At 41.4% G+C, this 26,156-nt stretch overlaps 1 protein-coding gene and 1 pseudogene across 1 annotated transcript; one reads left to right on the top strand and one right to left on the bottom strand.

Moving 5' to 3' along the window:
- The first annotated feature begins 813 nt into the window (after positions 1-813).
- On the top strand, positions 814-5,011 carry egr1 (early growth response 1). The gene is made up of 2 exons (XM_088343788.1): positions 814-1,427; positions 2,616-5,011. The coding sequence occupies exons 1-2, from the start codon at positions 1,217-1,219 to the stop codon at positions 3,920-3,922; spliced, it is 1,518 nt and encodes a 505-aa protein (XP_088199914.1). The 5' UTR covers positions 814-1,216; the 3' UTR covers positions 3,923-5,011.
- Positions 5,012-23,281: 18,270 nt separating this feature from the next.
- Positions 23,282-23,455, bottom strand: LOC148360249 (U2 spliceosomal RNA; annotated as a pseudogene).
- Between the last annotated feature and the right edge of the window lie 2,701 nt (positions 23,456-26,156).

Genomic DNA, 26,156 nt, shown 5'->3' with positions numbered 1-26,156 from the left:
TTTCGAACATAGTATGTAACATTATTTTGTTGTTGAGTTATTGCTTTTGTTCTGTTTTTATTTTGATGTTCGAATAAAGTTTTTCATTCATTCATTCAACTACATTTTTCCTTCTGTTGATTAAATACAAGCAACGCATTCAAAAGTTTATCTTGGTCCCGTCACCTTAACAGTCTAAATATAGTCTGATAATAAATGTAAAGAATATAATTTATCACCAACCATCTGATTCAACATAATCACATCTATCTATCCATCTTAAAAGTTGCCAAATATCCTTTTTCACAAAGTGCATTATTCTCCCCCAATGAAGGAAGCTCTGAGCGAAAGTAAATTTGAAAAAAAAGCGTGGAGGCTGCAGCGCTGACATGACTTATTGAGCCCATAATTTCACTCTCAGGCTTCCCTCGCTGCCAAAAAATAAAGCACCGCCCCAGGAAGTCCCAAAAAAGGGCAGGCAACTGGAACCCCACCGGAGCCAGTCCTTATGTGGTCATGACCTTATAAGGCACGGGGGGGAAGCGGGGCTTTTCCGGCAGCTGCGCAGCCTGTCCCGCACATAGGAAATTCAAACGAAAGTGTGGGGAGAGTTTCACTTTTACCAAATGAAAACACGATTATAAAACAGTAAAAAAGAAGCGTTTTTGTGTTTTATCGTTGAAACTTTAAAATAAAAAAATCACCGCGCGCTCTTCATTTCCCTCTCGCCGGTCGTCATGCGTTCTCCACCGCAGTGACTAAATATGGGCTTCCTCCTCGCCGTATATGGACATCTACGTCACGAGGAGAGGGGTTTATATACCGCGGGAAACCTTTCCGCTCAGAGACAGCTCAGAGAGCCCACAAGAGCAACTATTAGAGCAGACAGGAGAACACATAGAACTCCAAAAACATCGCACCAAAAAGTACACCAATCAACAAACAGCATTCAATCCAAGAAGGTTAAAACCTGATTGGAAAACTAGATGATTATTGTTATTATGCATGTGGAAAAACAAGCCATATTTGATCATTTTTTGCAAATGAGTAAAAAGGATACTTTGGATTTTCTGTAAGAGAAAAAACACACAAGTGGAGATTTTTTCCCCCAAGTCTCAGAGAGAAGGAAACAAAAAAGGACAAGTGGAGAGGAAAAGGCGAGGAACGGGGCTGATCACAGCATCTTCGGTGGCTTTTTCATCCTCGGCGGTTCTCCTCGGTTCTCCAGCTTCCGAGGATGGCGGCGGCTAAGACCGAGATGCTCCTGCCGGCCCTGCAGATCTCGGAACCTCTCAACTTCCCCCACTCGCCCATGGATAACTACCCCAAGCTGGAGGAGGTGATGATGCTGAGCTCGGCGGGGACGCCCTTCCTCACCGCTTCAGCACCCGAAGGCGCCGGCTTTGGTTCCGGGGAACCGGGGGAGCAGTATGACCACCTGGCTGGGGGTAAGAGTGCTTTGCGATATGTTTTTGTGGATTTCATTTCTCAGGACGGTTAGAAACTTAATTTCCTAGAAAGTCGCAATAAGCCATCATTGGTGAGCTTTTTTTTTTAGAAATGGTCCCCCTACTCCGCTGTTTTTTAAGATTATTCGTCTTTTTTCAGTCTTTAAAATGTTATTATTGAAAAATATAAAATTTAATAAATGTGCAAAATGAAAAACTATGCTTAGAGAACGTGCTATAATGACACGGATGATTTACTTCTTCTTCTTTATATTTGTTATATTTAACACGTTATTCATTTGAAACAGTGGTATTTTATCTTGTCAATGTCAATATAAATAACAATCAATTCTATTCTATCGTAATTTAACTCCTTTAAATAATGTTTTCGAATGTCATGCTGTGTTTATATTGTTTTATTTTTTCTGAGTTTTAGTAATTTTCCTATACACATTGGGAAAAAAATATGAAATATTTGGTCTGAGAAATTGAGAATATTGTGATAAAAGTTCTTAATTTTCTGTAACATAATTTAAAAAAAAATGTTATACAATCTGGATTTATTACAACAACTGAAATAGTCTTTTTATTGTTTTTACATTGCTTGTTATGGCAAAAACTAAAATATACCATGGCAAAAATGAAAAAGTGTACCGGTGAGCCGTCGGTCATAATCAGCAATATTCAAATTATAAAATGCGAGTAAAATTTCATTTGATTTGTAATGAATCTTGTATTGATTTTTTTATTGCATTACACAAAACAAAACTTATTTTCTGAATCCGCATAACTTGTTGCAAATTAATTACTACTTTCCTTCAACGGCCCTCGCTTGCTTGAACAAATATTTTAATTGCCCTGTTAAAATTGCATTCCGTAAACCAGTTCAACAGCACTTACCATAGATAACTAGCCCGAGGCTGTGATTGGCTCAAGGAAGTGTGAATGTACACGCGTGTGCCAAGAGAGGAAAAATACTGACATTTTTCCCCTGTTCATCAAATACAAGGTTTAAATCATTTCAAAATTAATAACTTTGATAAACAATTAGGAAAACAGAGAGGGGGGGACGGGCTGACGGGAAAAAGCCGGCGATTATCTTGGTCTCCTAATTGAGATTTATCTAAAAAAGTTAAGTAAAAATGGTGAGGGAAACCTGGAATAATCCATTCTTCCTTTCGCTTGTAGATACACTCTCTGACATTCCCTTCAACTGCGAGAAGACGATGGGGGAACAGACGTACCCCACCCCTAGACTGCCCCCCATCTCCTACACGGGTCGCTTCACTCTGGAAACCGCCACCACCTGCAGCAACAGCCTCTGGGCTGAACCTATTTTGGGCCTTTTCACCGGTCTAATGGGCAACATCCCCTCCAGCGCATCGTCCTCCATCTCTCAGAACTCGTCGTCCTCGTCTTCGTCCGGGGTGTCTTCCTCGTCACCTTCTTCTACCTCGTCGCAGAGCACCAGCCTCACGTCCTCCGTTCACCACAACGAACCCAACCCCATCTACTCTGCCGCTCCTACCTACGCCAATCCCAACTCAGACATCTTCCCGGACCAGGGACAAGCTTTCCCCGGTTCCAACGGAGGTGGGCAGTACCCTCCCCCTGCCTACCCAAACGGTAAAACCTGCACAACTAGCTTCCCCGTGCCCATGATCCCTGACTACCTGTTCCCACAACAGCAGGGCGAGATCAGCCTGGTGCCCCCTGACCAAAAACCCTTCCAGAGTCAGTCCAGTCAACCCTCTCTTACTCCTCTGTCCACCATCAAGGCCTTCGCCACGCAGACAGGCTCTCAAGACCTCAAGAGCGTCTACCAGTCCCAGCTGATCAAACCCACCCGCCTGCGCAAGTACCCCACCCGGCCCAGCAAGACCCCTCCTCACGAGAGGCCCTACGCTTGCCCGGTAGAGACCTGCGACCGGCGATTTTCCCGCTCGGACGAGCTGACGCGCCACATCCGCATTCACACGGGTCAGAAACCCTTCCAGTGTCGCATCTGCATGCGCAACTTCAGCCGCAGCGACCACCTGACCACGCACATCCGCACCCACACGGGCGAAAAACCCTTCGCTTGCGATATCTGCGGACGTAAGTTCGCCCGAAGCGACGAAAGGAAACGGCACACCAAGATCCACCTGCGGCAGAAGGACAAGAAGACGGAGAAAGCGGGTGTGGCGCCGGTTTCGAACCCCGCTGCCTCCTCGCCCGCCTCCAGCTACCCTTCGCCAATCAATTCCTACCCGTCTCCGGTATCTTCATACCCGTCTCCTGTTACCTCCTGCTACTCCTCTCCAGCTCATACATCCTATCCGTCCCCGTCCATCGCCACAACCTATCCTTCAGTATCCATGTCCAGCACCTTCCAGTCCCAAGTCGCCTCACCCTTTCCTTCCTCGGTCGGGTCCAACCTCTACAGCTCTCCGGTGCCGACCCCGCTGTCAGACCTTCAGACCACCCTCTCTCCGAGGACAATCGAGATTTGCTAAGCCCGTCTGAAAGGGTGTGACAGCATCTAAAGACTGCGGCTCCCCTTCATACATAAAAAAGAAGCACTTTTGTGACTGCCCTGCACAGCATTGAGGTCAATCCTGAGATTTAGCCAGAGAGAGAAAGGACATGTCAAGCACCGGGCAAGGTTTTTTTTTTCGCAGCACTTCAAATAGAACCGAACAAAAACAGTCGGCTGGTTCTTCACTATCAGGTACTCAAAAAATCCGACGGAAAAAGTGAGAATCGCCAGACTCCTCCGAGAGACAATGACTGATATACATAAGCTACCATATGTATATTGTACACGTGCCATGTTTTGTTCTTATCATTCTTTGGTATTATTGATGTGAACAACATTGTATTATTTGACGTGAGCAGGGGCCACTTTTTTTTTTTTACATATTTTATGATGTAGTGATGCTGCTGTGATACATTTTATTTGAAAAAAGACAGAAAAAAAAGCACTTACAAGCATGAATAGGAGTGACGTTGTTTTTTGTTTGTAAATATCATCCGCTGGTACTCTTTTTCTCGCTTTACGTGACATATTGTGGAGTACAAAAGAGCCAAACCCTCTCACCCCCCGAAAACAGAAACCCGAAACACTCCCGTTATTTGGTGCCTTTAGTGAAGCCTTGCGAAAGACGATGCGCTGCATCCCGCCTTAAGGACGGAGGGAATATTTTTGTTACAGAATGTACGTCGAAAAGGGAAGGAAAGCGGATGAGGGCACTGCTTCATTTCATTTGAATGTAAGCAAAAAAAAAAAAAAAAAAAAAAAGAGCGAGAGAACATTTTAAAGTCTATTTTTATAAATGTACATATCCACACCTTCTCGAGCCGGAATGTTGACGTTACCTACTGAGTAGGCATGGGATCCTTTTTTTTTGTATGTTCGATACATGCAGTTCATTATTTTGTGTGATTTTTTTTCTTCTTGTTTTTATATTTTGTACTTGTGTTTGTAGAAACAAGTGACTGTTCCTGGCTTCTGAACACAATGAATGCGCTTAACTGCCAATGGGATATTTGGTGTAAAAGATATCCTCCCAGAAATTAAATATAAATAAAAATGTGAATATATATTTTCTTTGTTTTGGTCAATTTCTTATTTAGCCTATTGTCTACTCTTAAAGACTTCTTAGTTATGCGTGCCGTTGCTGTATTCAACACACACTTTAGGGCGCACACAAGCATTCTGTCACGAGACCGGACCAGATCGGAGGCAGGAGGCAGGAAGGGTGAACTCATTCGCGTTAACGATCAGTTACTTTTATTAAGGAAATAAAAGTCGTCCAACACTCAGGGACAAAAACAAAAAACAGGCTTACAGGCAAACAGGAACTCAGACTAGGAATACTCACAAATCAGGCTTTTACTCAGAACGGGCAAGTACAGGTTTCCTCAAGTCAAACAGAACAGAATAATGCAAAGTAATGCAGAACAGAAAACGCAATTAACAGCAACCGGCAATACCCAAAACCCCCCTTAAGAAGCACACACACAAATTAGGCAATCTGCTACAGCCGGTGCCCAGGGGGCGGGGCCAGCCGGTCGCCACGGCGACCATGCTGGACATGACACATACAAGTGTCTGTATTTGAAAATAGAGCAAGAGCAGAAAAATGGTTTGAGTGGGGAAAATGCTGTAACGGGGGGCTGAAAAAACAACATAACGTGAAAATATCATGAACAAGGGACTCTGTAAACCGGGGGATCTAACGTATTCATTTTTGCATCACACATCGTATAACAAAATCTGTCCTCATCGTGTACAACTGATATAAACCGATTAAAATAGCAATACAAGATGAAACAATTCCTCAAACTTTGTAATCAACCGATTCATCGGTCAATCCCTATACACATTCCAGTGATTGTGATTTAAACAGGGTTGGATAGGGTTACTTTAACTGGATTACTTTCAATTACTTTTTGATTACTCCAATACCAAATATGCTAAAACAAGACAAAATAAATTAAATATGAATAAAATGACTAAATTTTGTGCAGGCTTGGGGAGTAACGGAAGACATGGAACAGCAAAAATGATGTTGGCAAGCTGTTTGGATTTATTTTCATTTTGTTTCTGTCACATTTTATGTTTGTTTTGCCGGCGATCGAAGCGATCAAAGCCAGGAGAGAAAGCTTACCACGTGTTGTGAGTCATCATTTGATTCATATTTAGTTTCTTTTGTCTTTTATTAGCATATTTGGTATCGGAGTAATCCAAAAGTAATTGAAAGTAATCCAGTTCAAGTAACCCTACCCAACCCTGGATTTAAATAACATAAAAACGTAGCACAAAACACACTTCTTTAGTATCGTGTCGACTTGTTTGGGACGACTTCTGCAAATTCGTTTTCTTTTCACTAAATGAGGAAACTGTAAGGGTACCCGTTATACTTGGACCTGAAAATGGAAAGCAGGAAGCTGAAGAAAAACAGCACCAATCCCAGGCCCACCAAGCAAATAATTTGTCTCTTCCCGACGAATGATCAAATCATCAATAGCCCCTGGGCCTTGTAAAACACATAGATAAAGCGGGCACAAGAATAAAGCAGAAACAAACATCCTGTTTATTACCAGTAACCGTTAACAATTAAATGCATCCAATTTCTCATCCTCCTTTTTTGAATTGTTGAGCTGTGCTGTCTATCAAACATGCTAAGTTCCCTTTTGAGTCACTTTCTGTATTGTGCGGATCCTCGGAAATGATGCAGACACATTAGCCAAAGCATCTAGGACTCGCCCAGAATTATAACGATAACAGTTACAGTGGAACCTCGGTTCTCGACCATAATCCGTTCCAGAACCCTGTTCGAAAGCCGGTTTGTTCGATCACTGAAATCATTTTTCCCATTAAAAATAATGTAAATCGTTTTAATCCGTTCCAACACCCTGAATGTTTACCTTCAATGTTTAACATAAACTAAAGCTAACCCAGGCTAATCATATGTTCGCATTATCGTAATCTTCCGTACGAAAGATTACGCTAACATGAACGTGTAAAAATAAAAAAAAAGGATAAAGAAAATAATTATGAATAGGATTTCTTACCTTTGTGGTGGTCAGCAGAAGGCGCAGGTGGACGGTCGGGTATTCCCTAGCAAGATCATACATTCGCACACCTCCTTCATATTTTGCCATTATTTCTTTCTTAAATTCAATAGTTGTACGAACTACTTTTCTTTTTTCATCTGTTGCAACTTTGCTGCTTGCACTGACTTTCTTAAGAGGCATAATTAGGGGCTGAAAGACTTCGTACACCTATATTAAAAGCGAAAGCAAAACGAAGCACGTCCGCACGCAATAACAGTTGGTCACGAAAAGAGCCATCTACACCCGTACGCCGCTTAGCATCGCACCCTAGCGTACGCACTCACGCATTACCGGCGTTCGAACTCCAATTTTTTGACCCAACAGCGAAGCAAGAATTTCTTGAAATTTTTGGTCGGACTCCGATTTCTTCGAACTGAGAGGCGTTCGAAAACCGAGGTTCCACTGTACTTTCGATCAGCACCACCAGATGCCATTTCCAGAGATGCTTTAAAATGTGTTGCTCACATGACCATTTAAGATGGCGACATTTGGGAAGTATTTTTGTGACCTTGCAGCGTTGTTGAAAGTTTTCTAGGGATAGACAGAAAAGGCCACTGTATGTGATGAGTAATGCTCGCGAAAAGAAGTGTCACGGTTGCCCTGGCGCCCAATTGGCCCCACCCGGGTGGCGCCACCTGGAGTTTGACAGATTGGCTCCCTGTTGGTATTTAAACTCTGTCCAATCAGTCCCCTTGTCGGTCCGTCAGCGAATCTCCGTTTTTACACAGCAAGGCCTTTTTCGTCAGTCCTGTGTTTTTGCTCCCGTTTTTCTCCCGCTACAATCTGTTGGATCGCAAACATGTCTGCTCTCCCGTCCCGAATTAGAACCTGTTTTGATCTCGACCACATCTGTTCTCCCGTCCCGAATAACGACCCACAAAACAAGAACCCACACAGGGCATGCCGCACGTTTTTGAGAAAATACAATATTTTTATGTGCGTCTTAAAATCATAAAAATACGGTAATCTAAATATGGCAGGTTTCAGGTGGAAACACATGTTGGCCTGGAGAGGGATGGGCGCCACCAGGCTATGCTTGCCCAAGACCAACCACAGGAAGTGGTGCCTCTAGGACCCGTATTGTCAAGGGATTCAACTAACCACCTGGTAGGATTGTAGCACTTTACTCGTGCTCCCAACCCAGGGTTCCTACAACTTAAGGCAAGTTAAATTCAAGACTTTAAGACTTATTTAATGCCTTTTAAAATACAATTTAAGACCAAGGAAACCCTGCTTCCCAATCAAACAGCCTCTGGGCCCCGGCAGCACCAGGGTACTATGGGTACGGTTGCCATGGTGCCCAATTGGCCCCGCCCGGGTGGCACCAGCTGGAGCTTGTTGACAGATTTGCTCCTTGTCAGTATTTAAACTTTGTCCAGTCAGTCCTTTTTTGTCGGTCCGTCTGAGAATCTGTTTTTACACGCCTGTTTTTTGCTCCTGTTTGTCTCCCGTAACGATCCGTTTTTGTTCTCGACCACGCCTACTCTCCTCTCCTGGCTTTCGACTCTTTTCTGTTCCCGACACCGGCATCGCTCGCCACGGAAGTCCCACTTCCGCGTCTGAGCAACCTACTCCCCGCGACCAGCGATCTCCGGATCGTGTGTGCACTCCTTTCCCTTCTTCCCAATAAAACTGAGAAACGTTACGCGAGTGGGTCCTGTCTCCGTTCTGGTCCTGACATACTCTATTTCAACCACCGGCTGCGCGCCCGCCAGACAACCAGTTCCTGAGCGCTGCCGTTAAAAATCCCTTTTCTCTCACTCTCTATCTCTCTCTTTCAGTCGCTTTCTTTGCTCCTCTATGTCTCGTTGTCTCTCTTGTCTTTTACCTTCTTTTGCTTTCTCTTCATTAATTCTTTTTCTGTCTTTCTCTCCTTCTCTTCTCTCTCTTTCTATTTCTCTTTGGATTTCTTTCCTTCTCTCTCTTTCTTCCCCTTCTCACTATTTCTCTACCTCTTCAGTTTCTCACGTTCTCTCTCTCTTTTTTCTCTCTCTCTCTTCCTCCTTTTTTCTCTCACTCTCTATTTCACTATCTCTGTCTCTTTTTCTCTGTTCCTCTTTGCTTCTTTCTCTCTCTGTCTTTTTACCTTCTTTTGCTTTCTCTTCCCTTTTTCCTTTTCCCTCACGCTCTCTTGCTTACCTTTTCTCACTTTCTGCCCTTCTCTCCTTCTCTTTTTCTTTATCCGTTTCTCTTTGGATTTCTTTCTCTATCCCTATTTCTTTCCCCCTCCCTCACTATTTATCTTTTTATCTCTTTTGTTTCTCACATTATCTCTCTCTCTATCTTTCTTTGCCCCACCCCATCTCTTTTTCTCTCCCTCTCTTTCTCTTATTTAGTTCTCTCTCTTTTCCTTTCGCTCTAATCTACTAGGCCGGCCCCAGAGAGAATGCTTGTTCTATCGTGTGGCCCCCGAGTTAAATTGAGTTTGACACCCCTGATTTAAAGTGTTATTTATTCATATACTTGCATATTACACATAAGTCATACTTACTATATACTATTTTTATTGTTTTAATGTTTTGACCAGGAGGTACCTGGGTTTGGAACACATTAGCTTATTAATTTCTGCTTCCCGTCGTACGACAATATAGACTTGAGATACATGAAAAATATATCACAAAAGACTACCGTAAATTCCAGACTATAGAGCGCACGTGATTATAAGCCGCACCCACCACATTTTAAGAGGATAATCGCTTTTGTACTTACACAAGCCGCACCTGTATATAAGCCACATGCGCCCACATTAAAACATGTAACAATCACAAAAGTAACCCAAACCCGACTTTAGGTCCCGCGATTGTAACTGAATATAAAGTACACAATCCAAAAACCACAGCCGGCAAAATGAACGGAAAATGATACCGGTACTTAAGGTTTGATGCAGACCTGCAGAGTCCGGGTCCGTTGAAAGTAATCCAAGGAAAAAAGTCTATATTTCCAAAGGTAAGGGTGGGGTAAATATATATATCCACTATTGTCTGCCGCGTCCGCAAACACTCACCTTTACCGGTCCCCACTTCCCATCAGCTTGTGTTTTTTTCATCCCTTCTTTTTTATTTGCCCGTGGGAAACATATCAGAATAAGAGTCTCAAATAAATACATTACAAAAAGATACAGTTGCAAATACATATTATACATGGTTACACATATTTACAAAGAAAGACGGTACACCGAGAGAGTTTTCAAATTTTTAATAATAATAATATAACTTTCATCCCTAACCGTGACTGTGACAGGTAGCAACACGCTACTGGCAACACGCTCGCAAACCAGTAAACGGCTCTGTTAAAAAAATATACCGTACTTGTAAAAATCACGGTAAACCGTCCTCATCTTCCTCCTTAGAATTGACGCCATCAAAGTCGTCTTCCTCAGTTTAGGAAAGAAATTTTGTCATATAGACATCGTACTACGCTCCCTTATTTCAAAACATGCTAGCAACACGCTCGCAAAATAAAGTTTACGCGCAATAGCTCTGTTTCCTTCTTTATCGGATTGCTCGATTGCTTTTAGCTTGAAAGCTGCGTAATCTTGAAAGCTGCGTCATGTGCCTTTCTTTTTGCAATTGGCATGATGAGGGTAAGTTTACGCTAATTTAATTTGTGCACAAGCTAAGAAGTTGCAGTCTTCCTCGGCGCATATATTTCACCGGTCTAAATCTTACCTTTTGTATTCTAGCGCCGCTGGCGGCCGTTAGAAAAATGACATAAATAAGCCGCATCACTGAATAAACCGCAGGGCAGCACGGCGGCGCAGTGGTTAGCGCGTGTGCGGCACAGTTCAAAGGTCTTGGGAACCTCCTGTGTAGGTTCAAATCCAGCTACCGGACCTACTGTGCGGAGTTTGTATGTTCTCCCGGTGCTTGCGTGGGTTTCCTCCGGGCACTCCGGTTTCCTCCCACATTCCAAAGACATGCATTTCAGGTGGATTGGCCAGTCCAAATTGTCCCTAGGTGTGAATGGGCGAGCGAGTTGTCTGTCCCTGTGTGCCCTGCGATTGGCTGGCAACCAGTTCTGGGTGTCCCCTGCCCACTGCCCGATGATTGCTGGGATGGGCTCCAGCACCCCCGCGACCCTACTGAGGATAAGCGGTGCAGCTAATGAGATGAGATGAGACTGAATAAACCGCAGGGTTGAAAGTTTGGGAAAAAAGCAGCGGATTATAGTCCGGAATTTACGGTATTTTTGAGGGGATGCGCCTCATAATTCGGTACGCCTTATAGTGGGGAAAATAGGGAACTTCTCACCTGAACTAAATGAATTTTCCGGGCGTGATTGCAGTTTGCTGTGTCTGAACAGCAATAAAAAGAAGCGAAGCTTACGCATTTCATCACCCAATTTACCCTCCAAGATATTCTCCCGCTTATCTAAAGCAGCGTTTCCTTTAAGATTTGAAGATTTGCGACGGATGCCCTCAAACTGTTGCATACATTCTGCACGCTCGTCTCCCGGTAACGTTCTTCTCAAGCTAAAAAAAAAACACACACAAAAAAAGAAGAAATCCTTCCCGCTGTTAAAAAATGTTTTTGGCAGTAAATGAGGATCTTTTTAAGCGACGGAGCCGAGATACGCTTAGTTATATTTTCACAGGTTTTTTTTTTTCTTCCCTGGCTAAATCCTGTCGCCTCAAAGCGCACAGTTGGATTTCTGATTCTGTTTTCTAACTTCTATGTCTGCTTAAATGGGAAATATAGTGTTTTTTCAGGGTTCTTTTTTGGAAATTTAGCAATTAGGCACAAAGAAAAACGCGGAGAAATTAGAAGAAGGGAAACAAGTTGACGCCACTGATGACTATAAATCGAAATTTTGAGGATAATTGGTCTCTTGATCACAATATATATTTGGATCTCTCTGGTGCAATCGGAATATGTACGTTGCTGTTCAATTTTTGCGATGTGATGATTTATTTTCTCACTTTTAATAAGCTTACTTCTACTCTTTACAGCAGTGGTCACCAACCTATTTGAAGCTGAGAGCTACTTTTTAATACTGATTGACGCAAAGAGCTACTAGTATGACACGCGTTTCTAAAATAACATGATTTTATTACGATGCTATCAACAGGGTTGGGTAGGGTTACTTTAACTGGATTACTTTCAATTACTTTTGGATTACTCCAATATCAAATATGCTAATAAAAGACAAAAGAACCTAAATATGAATAAAATGATGACTCACAACACGTGGTAAGCTTTCTCTCCTGGCTAAATTTTTTGTCATTTTTTTAAACCATTTTGTGGCGCTTAAGTGCAGATCTCACATGGCATACTGGTTAAACTTTTATGATCGAAAATCTTTTTAAATACATTTAAATGAACAAATCTGAGTTGGACAAATAAAAAAAATACAAATTTTATATTCTATATTTTATATACATACATATATATATATATATATATATATATATATATATATATATATATATATATATTACTATATTTCAGTCATTTTATTTCGCTCCAGTGCAGATCTTTCACGGCATACTGGTTTAACTTTTATGATCGAAAATAATTTTGAACATATTTAAATAAACACATCTGACTTGGACAAATGAATAAATACAAATTTTATGTATTTTATATTTCTTTTTTTTTTATTTTACTATATTTTAGTCATTTTATAAAGCAAGAGTTTCTGCAGTGTGCCATGTTTTTGCCGCTTCAGTGCAGATCCTTCACGGCATACTAGTTAAACTTTTATGATCAAAAATAATTTTGACTATATTTAAATGAAGACATCTGACTTGGACAAATAAATAAATACAAATTTTATATACAGTGGAACCTCGGTTTTCGAACGCCTCTCAGTTCGAACAAATCGGAGTCCGACCAAAAATTTCGAGAAATTCTTGCTTCGCTTTTCGGTCCAAAAATCGGAGTTCGAACGCCGGTAATGCGTGAGTGCGTACGCTAGGGCGCGATGCTGAGCGGCGTACGGGTGTAGACCGCTCTTTTCGTGACCAACTGTTATCGCGTGCGAACGTGCTTCGTTTTGTTTTCGCTTTTAAGATAGGTGTACGAAGCGTTTTTGCCCCTAATTATGCCAGTCATGAGTCACTTTAGAAAAGTGCTAAAAAGAAGGCGGAAGCAAGTGGCATTAGATCGGTATCTTAAAAGAAAAGAACATCCTTCCAAACAATAATTTTCCTCCCCACCGTCCCCCTGCGCCTTCTGCTGACCACCACAAAGGTAAGAAATCCTTTTCATAATTATCTTCTTTATCCTTTTTTTTTTAATTTTTACACGTTCATGTTAGCGTAATCTTTTGTACGGAAGATTACGATAACGCGGACGTACGATTAGCCTGGGTTAGCTTTAGTTAACGTTAAACATTCAAGGTAAACATTCAGGGTGTTGTAACGGAGCCCAACATTGAGGGTGTTGGAACGGAGCCCCCTTTCCAATGAACCGCTCACCACTTGTTGTGGAGACCCGGGTGCTAAATGACTTGTAAACGACCTGATTTTTTGACGTTCATGTTAGCGTAATCTTTCGTACGGAAGATTACGATAACGCGAACGTACGATTAGCCTGGGTTAGCTTTAAGTTTACGTTAAACATTCATGGTAAACATTCAGGGTGTTGGAACGGATTAAAACGATTTACATTAATTTTAGGCAGCACGGCGGCGCAGTGGTTAGCGCTTGTGCGGCACAGTTCATGTCATGGGAACCTGTCGTGGGTTCAAATCCAGCTCCAGACTTCCTATGCGGAGTTTGTATGTTCTCCCCGTGCTTGCGTGGGTTTCCTCCGGGCACTCCGGTTTCCTCCCACGTTCCAAAGACATGCATTTCAGGTGAATTGGCCGGTCCAAATTGTCCCTAGGTGTGAATGAGCGAATGAGTTGTCTGTCCCTGTGTGCCCTGCGATTGGCTGGCAACCAGTTGAGGGTGTCCCCTGCCCACTGCCCGGAGATGGCTGGGATGGGCTCCAGCACCCCCGCGACCCTACTAAAGATAAGCGGTACAGCTAATGAGATGAGATAAGATGAGATATTTCTTTCTTTTTTTTTTACAATAATATAGTCAAGAGTTTCTGCAGTGTGCCATGTTTGTGTCGCTCCAGTGCAGTTCTTTCACGGCATACCGGTTAAACTTTTATGATTAGAAGTAGCGATTTGTATTTGCGTGGCGGAACAAAGTGTCGCCTGGTAAAGAATAGACGAAACCTATGGTGTCGGATGAGTCTATTTTGGCTGGGCCCTTTGATATGAATCTAAAGCGCGCGCCGCATTCATAGACGGATCGGAATTGTCATTATGCGCCTCGCTCCGAAAACGTGTCGCTTCTTTCTTTGTTTACGGAATTATTTTGGTCTGTGAAGCGGCGTTGTGCCGCTTTAGCAGCCGCTCCAGCGGCTCTTTGTGAAAACAACGGGCTGAGTTTTTCTTTCAGCCTTTTTCTCATGTGAAGAGACAAACATTTCAACTGGTGCGCCTTTACTGCTGCGGGGCTGATGTGTCACAGTCCATTAGCGAGGACGGACGGAGGGACGGAAAGACGACTCGGTGAGAACGGGGAAAAAAAAGCGTCTGCTGTTTCACGATTTGCGGTTATCCTGATTGGTGGGGTGGACTAGTGTTGTAGATCAGTTCTGTTTTTGTGAGTTACCTGGCGTCTCAAAGGGGTTCCACATCAAGAGCAGTGTTTCCCATGGTTATTTGTGAGACCCTGGTGGGTGGACAGTCGAGGACGGCCCCAAGGCATGCTCCCCTGAAAAAAATGGTGTACGTTTTAATCCTAATACATCGTTCAGGTGCATTTTTAGAGCGAATTTAAGAAGCTAGATGTATGATAAACATTGATAGGAGTCACGCGTCACAAACAATGTTCCCTCTAATTTTCCACGGGTCTGAGCGTTCATACAAAGTCGGTGAGCAACGCTTGAAACAACAGTGAGCAACCATAATCCCAAGTGTCTAAAACTTGACATCAAGTTACATTTTGCTGAGTTTCCGGCAATGCAAAATTATTTTTCTCTTTTGAATGAATTGACTCATGTACTATTGCAAAGGTTGTACGGCCTGGAAACGTCGTTTGTTCTTACAATTCTTTCACAAGATATCTATTTCTTTTTATTTCCTGATATATTTTGTGGCATAATATTAACATTTTTGGGGGCTTAGTTAGTCGGTTGTAAGATACAGAACTGTACTTGATCACATTTTTTAGTGGGAGTACAATGTTGGCAACAAGACTCACTTGATATAATTGGAAATTATTTGAATGCAACACAAACTTTTTCTTCTTTTTTCCGTGTTTTTTTTTTTCTACTTTTTTAAAAATTCCTTTAAAAAAAATCTCATTGTGTTTATTTTTTCCGAGCTGTTAATTTTTTATTTTTGTCCTCTATTTACTTTTTCCCTACATTTCTTTCTTCTCTTATTTTCTGGCTTTTTTCTAAATTTTTCCTTCTTTTTTTCTCTTCCTTTTTTCTCAGCTTTTCACTACTTTTTCATTTTGGTATTTTTTTTTCGTTTTTGTTCTATTCCCGCCCTTCCTTTAAGTCAATTTGTGCATAATTTTACATAATATTTGGTCATATTGGGATGAAAGAAGCAAAAACAACCTGAAGAGCCGTTTAGGACCCTTGTGCGCTGGCTAGATTTTCTTGTGCGCTGAGAAGCAATTGCGCACGCGCGCAGCTTAGAGGGAACACTGGTCACAAAGGAAAGCATTCCTGGGACACAATTGTAAAGTACCCAATTTGGGGACAGAATTCTGCTCATCAATGGCGAAAGTTTCACAAAAACAAGAACTGCCCCTGCTTCTCCTCCCCTATTTCCCATCCCTCCCCCACCTGCAAGCTGAACTCGACAGGAATAAACCTACAATGCCTCGAAAAGTATTTGCCATTTTCCTGATTTCTTTTTTTTTTATTTGCATATTTGGCTATCACAAAGGATTGACCTTATCAAATATAATTTAATACCATACAGAGACAACCAAAGGAAATACGTACAAGGAAATATAAGGAAATGTTGATTCCATTTATTAGGGCACAAAAAAACCTATCTGGTGTGTGAGTGTGTGTGTGAATGGGTAAGAGTGAAGCACATTGTAAAACTTGAGTCCCCCCTCGGTACATCATAAAGTAGCAGTGACTAACAACAGTTTGGGGAAAGCTGAGTTCAATAGCACAGGCCACACACAAATTTGATGGCCACCACCAGTTTTCAACACAAAATCCCTTAAATTGAATCCGTTAGAGAAAGTGAAGTAGGCTACAAAATGTCAAGAACACAATTGACATGTTACGATCCCAAGAAATTGGAGAAAAAAATGATTAAAATCTATTAGTCCAGAAAAAAAAATCACAAAGCAATTTTAAAGCAATAGGGCTCCTGCGAACCAATGTCTTTATCCACAAATGGTGAACACTGGCAGCACTGGTAAACCGTGCCAGGAGTGGTCGACCAACTAAAATTACTCCGAGAGTGCTACAAAAGAAACTCGAAAAACATCCAACTGCATGACTCCACTATAAGAAAGATACTGGGCAAAAATGGCATCCATAGGAGAGTTCCCTGGCAAAACCACTGCTGTCATAAAACAAAACAAAGAGTCGTCCCACATTTGCCAAAAGCATCTTGATTATCCTCAAGACTTTTGGAGAAACATTCTGTTGACTGATAAGTCAAACATTGAACTTTTTGGAAGGTGTACATCTGGCGTAAATATGGCAGAGCATTTGACAAAAAGAAAGCTATGCCAACTTGCTGTGGTTGACTGAATAATGATGTCCCGTGTTTACCAAAAAATTGTGAAGAACATCATGTGGCCATCAGTTCAAGTCCTCGACCGAAAGCACTCTTGTATAATGCAGCAGCACAATGGTCCGAAACACACCAACAAGTCCACCTCCGAATGGCCCCAAAAATAAAAAAATAAAAATTCGTTTGATGATCTGAAACCTTTGACAGTGCTACATATGCAATAAAAACAGAAAATACCACTGTAATACTATGTGATACCACTAAAGAAACGCTAAAATAAAATAATACAGAAACACTACTCAAATACGACAGAAATACAACAAAAACTACTCCAGAATCACTACAAAAACACTTTTACATTCATACTACAAAAATATGACAAAATACTACAGCTACAACACAAATACAACAAACATACATCCACATTAATACTACAACATACTATAGATATAGTACAAAACTACGACAGAAATACTAAAAAACACGACAGAAATACTACAAAAAAAATTGTTGAAATACAACAAAAATGCTGCAGAAATATAAAAAAAACTACTACTACAGAAAATGCATCTATAGTAATACAACAAAGTACTACTATAGAAATCTTACAAAAAATACTCCAGTAATGCTATAATACAGAAATACTACTGCAGAATTATTACAAAAATACTACTACAGGAATGCAACTATGGAATTACTATAATACAGAAATACTAATAAAGAAGTAAGGCAAAACATAACCAAAAATAATAATGATAATAATATACAAATACTACAGAAATACAATAAAAAACTACTCCAGAGTTACTACAAAAATACTTTTACGTTCATACTACAAAAATATGACCAAATACTCCAGATACAACACAAATACTATGAAAATACATCCCGATACTAGAAAATACTACTACGGAAATACAACACATTAATACCACAAAATGATATAGATAAACTACAAAACTACTACAGAAATACTACAAAAAACTCATCTATACTAATACAACAAAGTCCAACAAAAGTACTATTATGGAAATACTACAAAAACTACTACAGTAATGCTATAATACAGAAATACTACTACAGAAATGCTACTACAGAACTACTATAATACAGAAATACTACTAAAGAAGTAAGGCAAAACATAACCAAAAATACTACAAATATACATCTAAAATACAACTACAAAAATACTGCCATGATAGTAAATGAAAATACTACAAAAATATTACAAAAATCCTTCTACGGTAGCACTACAAAAACAATTACAGTAATTCTACAAAACTGAATAACTCAAATATCAATTTGAGTGCTTAAAACGGGGACCTAACATATTTGGCTTTTTCTGAGAGTTTTAAAATCAATTTAATGAGATGAAAGTTATTAAGTATGAATAAACACAACATCTATATATCTGCATTTATATCCACAAATAAATGAAAAAAATTGAATATGTATTTAGGATTGGCCCTTTGGCCAATTTCTTTAACCCAATATGACTCAAAAAGTTTGCCCAATCCTGGATAGGAGCAACAAATACAATCTGAGGAGCCATTCTAGAGCCAAAAGAGTCAGTGAGCTGAGCCGAAAGAGCCGGTTCTCCGAAAATTCCCATCACTATTTAGTGAGTTACCTCTTGCCCCGACGGGCTTCCACATCAAGAGCCTTTGTTCAAAAATGTATTTGCTCTCCTATTCTTTTTGGGAATTGTGAAATACGAAAAAAAAAAGAGAGCAGGGAGTAAAAGTACTACTCTCTTTCCACCAGCCGTCCCATCCTATCCTCAGTAACACCGCTCTCGCTCCTCTTTGCTGGGGTGCAAGATGCTAATGATACACCCCCCCCCCCCCCCCACTTCTCCATATTCTGATGCAAGGTCTGTCTACACTTTTTCCTTTCATCCACATACAAATGTGCTCTTATTGCCTCTTGGCCCTCAGGCCTTTTAAGATGCCTTTTTGAAATATGCCGTTTGATAAGCACATCATTGGCCAAGTCCCCGCAGTGATTAGAGCACTCTTTAATGTGAGCGAGTTAGAGAGTGAGTGAGGGGGCCCCGGGGCCGGCGGCCATTGGTCCTCTAGCGCCGGTCCCGTTTGGGAGCGAGGTGAGCCGTGGTATCTGCAGGTCGCCCTCCCGGAGAAAAGGTGCTGCACGACCTGCTGTTTTTATCTCCAAGGCTTCCCCGTAATCTTTTTCAATATGCTCTGCTGGTCTCGTGTCGTGAACCTTGCGGTTACCTCAATGGATTTTTCATTTATCGTCTCACCAGATATCCGTCCTGCACTTTCTGCTGTTGTGCCACCTGTGGATCCTATCGGGAGAAGAAGGTTAGATTTGAAATACCGTATTTTCCGCACTATAAGGCGCACCGGGTTATAGGGCGCACCAGCAAAAAATAGTTTTTGGTCCTATATTTTCCATACATAAGGCACACCAGATTATAAGGCGCTACAATGGGAACGTCGACAAAACAGTCAGATAGTTCAGTCAAACTTATTACTCCCTTAACATTCCGAAAGCTTGCAAAGAAGCAAATACGTGTCTTAGACATGTACGGAAACAGTGTCTGTACGATGTCGCCAATCACTCAAATGCATCGTTACACATATCATTCGGAAGGTTAAAGTCTTGGGATTCAAGAAATGCCAAATGCCAAACATTTCTTAGTTTCCATTTTATATTTTGCTGGCAACTGATCCTTCTAAAACAAGATACCAGGAAAATATAAAGCCCCATAGCTCACCTAAGTTCTCTTGCAACCATCACGTTCAATAATGATACGTAACCATGGTCTTCTTACAACCGTGAGTGTAGTAAATCCAGGAGAGTAAAATATTTAAAAATACAGAATAGTAAAAAATGTTTTCTCTATGCCGTAGTGCAACCCAACTTGTGATTCACATTCATCTTTTTCGGCCAATTGCAGGCTTTGTTTCGCCCCTTTAGCCTATGCGAGCCTGTAAATGATAAAAAGGGTCCATCCCCTTTATCTCCGAATAACTTTAGCCAATAGTGACTTGGCGGCAGTAGCTCAGGAGGTAGAGCGCTCGTCTTGGGATCAAGGGATCCCAGTTCGAATCCCGGCTCATCCGTGTTACATGTCGAAGTGTCCTTGGGTAAGACACTGAACCCCTAACACCCCCAATAAGCAGGTTAGCGCCTTACATGGCTGCAAGGCCGCTATTGGGAAATGTGGAGCACATTGTAAAGCGCTTTGGGAACTCATTGACTTGAAAAGCGTTATATAAATGCAGAACGTTTCATTTCATTTCATAGTGACTGATTCAAATGATGATTGACACATTGGTTAGGAAATGAAACGCCGGTATATAAATCCCGGCATACACCGCGGACGACTTCGCCTTCGGGGGAAAATCTAGTCGGCGGCCGCTTGCCTTAGTTGCAAGACTTTGCGACTTAATATTGATCCGTATATAAGGCGCACTGTATTATAAGGCGCATGGTCAGCTTTTGAAAAAAATAAAGGCTTTTAGGTGCGCCTTATAGTGCGGAAAATACGGTACAGTAGACACCCCGCTTACCTACATTATTTTCATGTTACAATGATGAGTGAGCTCTCTAAGAGTCCTGTCTGCTATTGGTTGATTTGCTATAAAAATCTGGTCTGCTATTGGTTTGCGTCACAGATTCATGATGATGGGGATATGCTATTGGCTAAACTCCCACCTATGGTACTTTCATCTCTGTTTGTTCAGTTAAGGATCCATCCATTCATCCATTATCTTTCGCTTGTAAGGGGTCAGGTCGCGGGGGCTGCAGCCTCAGCAGGGAAGCCCAGAACTCCTATCCCCAGCCACTTCATCCAGCTCACCTGACGGGATCCCGAGGGGTTCCCAGGTTAGCCTAGAGACGTAGTCTCTCCAGCTTGTCCTGGATCGTCACCAGGGCCTCCTGCCGGTGGGACATGCTCGGAACACCTCCCGAGGGAGGCGTCCAGATCAGATGCCCAAGCAGTGGCTCTTGTTGGGAAATAAATATTAAAATGTATGGTTTACCAAATTGTTCGAATTAGTTATCTGACTCCATTAACCAAACACAACCTACATTCACCCCAACAATGCGCACTCGTTCCTTGATGGAAAATATGAACAAGAAAAGCCGACATTTACACACGGGGGCGGATTTCATTTCATTGGCAATTTAACCAAGTCTACTGAGGTCCTCTAGCTTTTTTCTCTCTGCCCACGTCTTTCCGCAAGATGGTGTGCCGGCTCCTCCCATGGGCGTGCCAATGAAGCCCAACGTGAGCTCCACCACCTCGCCGCGATGTCTGGAAAACTCAAAACAGTGGAGAGCATTTCTCAAACAATGCCTGCCGTCCTCCGTCATCAGGGCCTTTCTGCGTCGTCGGATGTGCTGACTATTTTATCATCCTCACGTCCCGTTCCCGCCATTCCCGTGAACGATATTTTCTACCAGGGTGCCCTGAACTTTTACTGCTCATTGAACTGAAGCCGACTCGGTGAAAATCTTCATTGCACTCAATAAATGTAACTTGTATTCCATCGTATAGAATCCTTTATAGTCAAATGTATAAAATCCTTCACTCAGTCCCTCATAGATAACTGAGCTTCTCACCTTATTTCTAAGGGAGAGGCCAGCCACCCTGCGGAGGAATCTCATTTCAGCCACTTGTATTCTTTTGGTGACCCACAGTTCATGACCATAGGTGAGGGTAGGAATGTAGATCGACCAGTAAATCAAGACGGACCAGTACAGGGTCTGAATGACTTATCGATCTCCCGCTCCATCCAACCATTAGTTGTGAAAGAGACCTCAACTCCTCCACTGGGGAAAAGATCTCATTCCCAACCTGGAAGGAGCATGCCACCCTTTTCTGGCCAAGTACCATGGTCTCGGACTTGGAGGTGCTGATCTTCATCCTGGCCGCGAATCGTACCAGTGAGATCTGAAGATCACGACCTGAGGAAGCCAGCAGCACCACATCATCAGCAAAAAGCGGAGATGCAATGATGAGGCCCTCAAACCGGATATCATGTTAAAATACTTGAAATGTCATGGGTCTCCGGACTTGCAATAATGCTAAAGGGAGAAGCAAGAATATGCTAAGAATGGAAATGAAACTTTTATTTATTGCATCAATTCTCAAACCCCGAATTAGTTATTTCCGATACAGAAATACAAAGAGGCCACACACATCGTTACCCTCGCTAAGAAATATTGTATTAACCAAGCAACAATTGCAATAGTTATTAAAGATAAGGATGTCATTAAATAAATAGTCTTCTAAGGGCATTGCAGTCCTTGTAAATAAAAGATTTAAAATTGTTTTTTTATTTTAATTGACTGTCTCCTCCCTCTTATGCATCCACTCTTTAACTCCCCTGTACCAGCTCAAGTCGCGTCAGACCGAAAGTAAATAAAATGTCATTTTTCTTAACATGTCCATTTATTTAAAATATTATCTAATCATATACAACTCATAGAGGGTCACCCACCTTTTTGAAGATACTAGCTACTTAATGTCAATTTTTGACACGAAAGGCTACCAGTTTGATAAGCCATTCCTAAATAACTATTACTTTGTTGTTTGTATTGAATTGAATTGTCTTTAATTTCATTGATATCAACATTGTGAAACTTTGTACGCAGTAAGTTTAGACAGGGCACTCCTTATGTAATATAAAGAGAAAAATAATTATGATATTACGAGGTTGCAATTAAAGGCTAAATTAGGATTATTTAACCTTTAGACATCATGCCAGTTAGAAAAAAAAAATCCTAGAAAATTGCAATGACCCATCTTATATCATAAGAATCAGTATTCGGGCACCACGTTAGTACGGTAGTTCTACATGTAAGTAGTACTAACTATGTAATATTTTGTTCATAATGTCTCATATACACATTTTTTTCTGTTTTAAAGCTTTTGTACCGAGTGTTTGGAAAGCATTAGCTAATTCCCATAGGTTTCTAATTACCATCATATGACAATTTTCACCTCGCACCTTAGAAGCGATCCGTTTCGTATCCCGGGGCTTTACTGTATTCGACTTCCATCACCATAAGTCACATTTCAGGAAGATTGCAACAGCCTTTTGTAGTGCGCTCATCAATTGATTTCAAAGGGAGGGCACTTTGGAACTTGCTCACAACTAACACAGCTCCAGTGCCTCGCACATCTTATGGAGATTTAAGAGGGGACATGAATTACCGTAAATTCCGGACTATAGAGCGCACCTGATTATAAGCCGCACCCACCATTTTTTTAGGTGGTCTGCTCTTTTTGTTCTTACACAAGCCGCACCCATGTATAAGCCGCGTGCGCCCACATTAAAACTTGTGACACAATTACTAGTTTAACCCAGACCAGGCTGTAAGCTCCACGATTGTAACTGGGGTTTTTAAGGGTTATTAATCTATCTTCGTTATTCATTATCCATTATCCGTTATCGGTCAGTTCATTATATGCTACAAAGCCTAGGAGCCGGGACACTTACTCTCAGCCAAAAGGCTAAGCTATGGTCCTAGCCCTAAAGCCTTGTTGCGATCATTGCGAATGCACCGTTTTCCGGAGGTACTGCAATACCGGGCCGATGCGTGGAGTGGACAGAGCAAGCTCTTATTCCATCTCCGGAATGCAAAAATCAAAAGGCCAAGCTAAGGACCTAGTATCTAAAGCCAAGCTAAGGACCTAGCTAGGCCAAAAGGCCAAAAGGCCAAGCTAAGGACCTAGCATCAAAGCCTTGCTACCCTGTGACCGATACGTTTGGGTTCTCATAACTGCATAGATTGTACACAATTCTAGAATAACAGTTGACATCATAAATGGAAAATGATACCTGTAATTAACATATGATGTACACTTGTAAAGTCCGGGTCCCGTTGAAAGTAATCCAAGGAAACAAAATGTATATTTCCAAAGTTAAGGGTGGGAAAAATATATATCCACTATTGTCCGCTGCGACAACAGACAGATCTACCGGTAACTCAGCTTTACCCCAATTCCCATCAGCCCGCGTGTGCTACGCCCCTTCTTTTTGATTCGTCCGTAGAACACATAACAGAATAAATCTCTAAAATAAATACATTACAAAAATATACAGTTGCAAATACATATTATACATGGTTACACATATTTACGAAGAAAGACGGTACACCGAGAGAGTTTTCAAATCTTTAATAATAATAATAGAACTTTCATCCCAAACCGTGCCTTTGAAAGGTACCAACACGCTAGTAGGATCACGCTCGCAATGTATCAAAGGAGCCTGTTAGAAAAAAAGCATCCCGTAATTGTGAAATTCACGGAAGATCGTCCTCAACTTCCTCCTCATAACTATCTTCATTAAGGGCGGCTTCCCCGTTTTCGGAACATACCTTAATTTTACAAACAATGTATGCTTAAACTTAGAGGTCGCAGTCTTTCTTGGCGCCCATATTTTACTGGTCTTAATCTTACCTTTCATATTCTAGCGCCGCTGGTGGCCGTTAGAAAAATTCCATAAATTGGCCGCTTCACTGAATAAGCCGCAGGGCTGAACATTTGGGAAAAAAGTAGCGGCTTATACTCCGGAATTTACGGTACGTGTGTTACTACTTCGATAGGAAATCAAAATGTATACTAATGAGGAACGTACATGCTTGGAATATTTCCAACAAGTAGTGCCACCTGATTGAATATCATAACATGGAGTCAAGTGACTACCGTAATTTCCAGACGACTGAGCACACCTGATTATAAGCCTCATGTGCAAATTCAAGGAAGAAGTTAAACTTAATTCTGGGAGAAGCACCAGATTTTCAGCCACAGGCTAAAACAACAATAAAAATGAACTCAATCACACCCATCTATTTACATTTTTTTTAAATGAAATCTCTAGTACAGAAAAGTCCAACGGTTAGAAACCCATTTGCGACTGTGCCCAATCTTAATGACCCATCGCAAGAGTCAATATTAATTACGGTAAATTCCGGACTATAGAGCGCACCTGATTATAGGCCACACCCACCACATTTTTAAGAGGAAAACCGATTTTGTACTTACACAAGCCACACCTGTATATAAGCCGCATGCGCCCACATTAAAAAATGTAACACAAATACACAAAGTCCCGCGATTGAAACTAAATGTCCTTCATAAAAGTACACAGTCCCAAAATCACAGCCGGCAAAATGAACGGAAAATGATACCGGTACTTAAGGTTTGATGCAGACCTGCAGAGTCCGCGTCCCGTTGAAAGTAATCCAAGGAAAAAAGTGTATATTTCCAAAGGAAGGGTGGGAAAAATATATATTCACTATTGTCCGCCGTGTCCACAAACAGGTCTGTCTGTTCCTCACCTTTACCTGTCCCCACTTCCCATCACCCCGCGTTTGTTCCGCCCCTTCTTTTTCATTCGCCCGTGCAAAACATATAAGAATAAGTGTCTAAAATAAATACAAATAAATACATTACAAAAATGTACAGTTGCAAATACATATTATACATGGGTTACACATATTTACAAAGAAAGACGGTACACCGAGAGTTTTCAAAGCATTAATAATAATAATATAACTTTCATCCCAAACGGTGCCTGTAACATGGCAGTTAATGGTAGCAACACGCTCGCAACACAGTAAACAGGTCTGGTAAAAAAACATACCGTACTTGTAAAAATCACGGTAAACCGTCCTCATCTTCCTCCTTAGAACTGAAGCCATCAAAGTCGTCTTCCTCAGTGTCATGTGCCTTTCTTTTCGCATTTTGCATGATGAGGGTATGTTACTGCACAAGCCAAGAAGTTGCAGTCTTCCTCGCCGCATATATTCCACCGGTCTAAATCTTGCCTTTTGTACTCGAGCGCCGCTGGCGGCCGTTAGAAAAATTACATAAATTGATCGAATCACTGAATAAGCCGCAGGGTTGAAAGTTTGGGGGAAAAAGTAGCGGCTTACAGTCCGGAATTTACAGTAAATGGATATTAAAATATTCACTAGAGTTCACCAAAAACCTTATCAAAACAAATCTCTACAAATACACAAGTCTGTACAACCACAACAACCTGTACACATGCAACTGATCTTAAGCTCTCCCATCCCTTGCTCACATGACAAAGTGATAAAGAGAAGAGCAAGTATTGCCACTACTGCATAAAAATCATCATACATGCAGACACTAGTTACTAATTACGATAAATATCTGGCTGACAATTTTCGGACGTATAACATCCTGATATGACCTCATAGTTTTCGGGCCCATAGGAAAAAATACTGGGTAATTGATCACGTGCTGCCATACTAATATCAAAACTGCCAACACTACTTGTTAGAAATTATGTATGTAACTGAATAATTAATGTAATTTATGATTTTTATGTCAAAAAAAAAAGTAGCGGCTTGTAGTCAGGAATTTACGGTAAATATCGGGTCTTTTTTTCTAACGGG

Source organism: Urocampus carinirostris, chromosome 9 (assembly GCF_059441175.1).
Source record: "Urocampus carinirostris isolate Australia breed hairy pipefish chromosome 9, RoL_Ucar_1.0, whole genome shotgun sequence".
In the NCBI taxonomy this organism is placed as follows: domain Eukaryota; kingdom Metazoa; phylum Chordata; class Actinopteri; order Syngnathiformes; family Syngnathidae; genus Urocampus; species Urocampus carinirostris.
Note: the sequence above shows the minus strand (reverse complement) of the source record. Positions and strands in the feature narration are given on the sequence as shown.

Bases quoted from the DNA above. Each gene is read 5' to 3' on its own strand.
- egr1 (XM_088343788.1), top strand. From the start codon at position 1,217: ATGGCGGCGGCTAAGACCGAGATGCTCCTGCCGGCCCTGCAGATCTCG. The intron at 1,428-2,615 runs GTAAGAGTGCTT...TTTCGCTTGTAG, and splicing joins GTATGACCACCTGGCTGGGG to ATACACTCTCTGACATTCCC.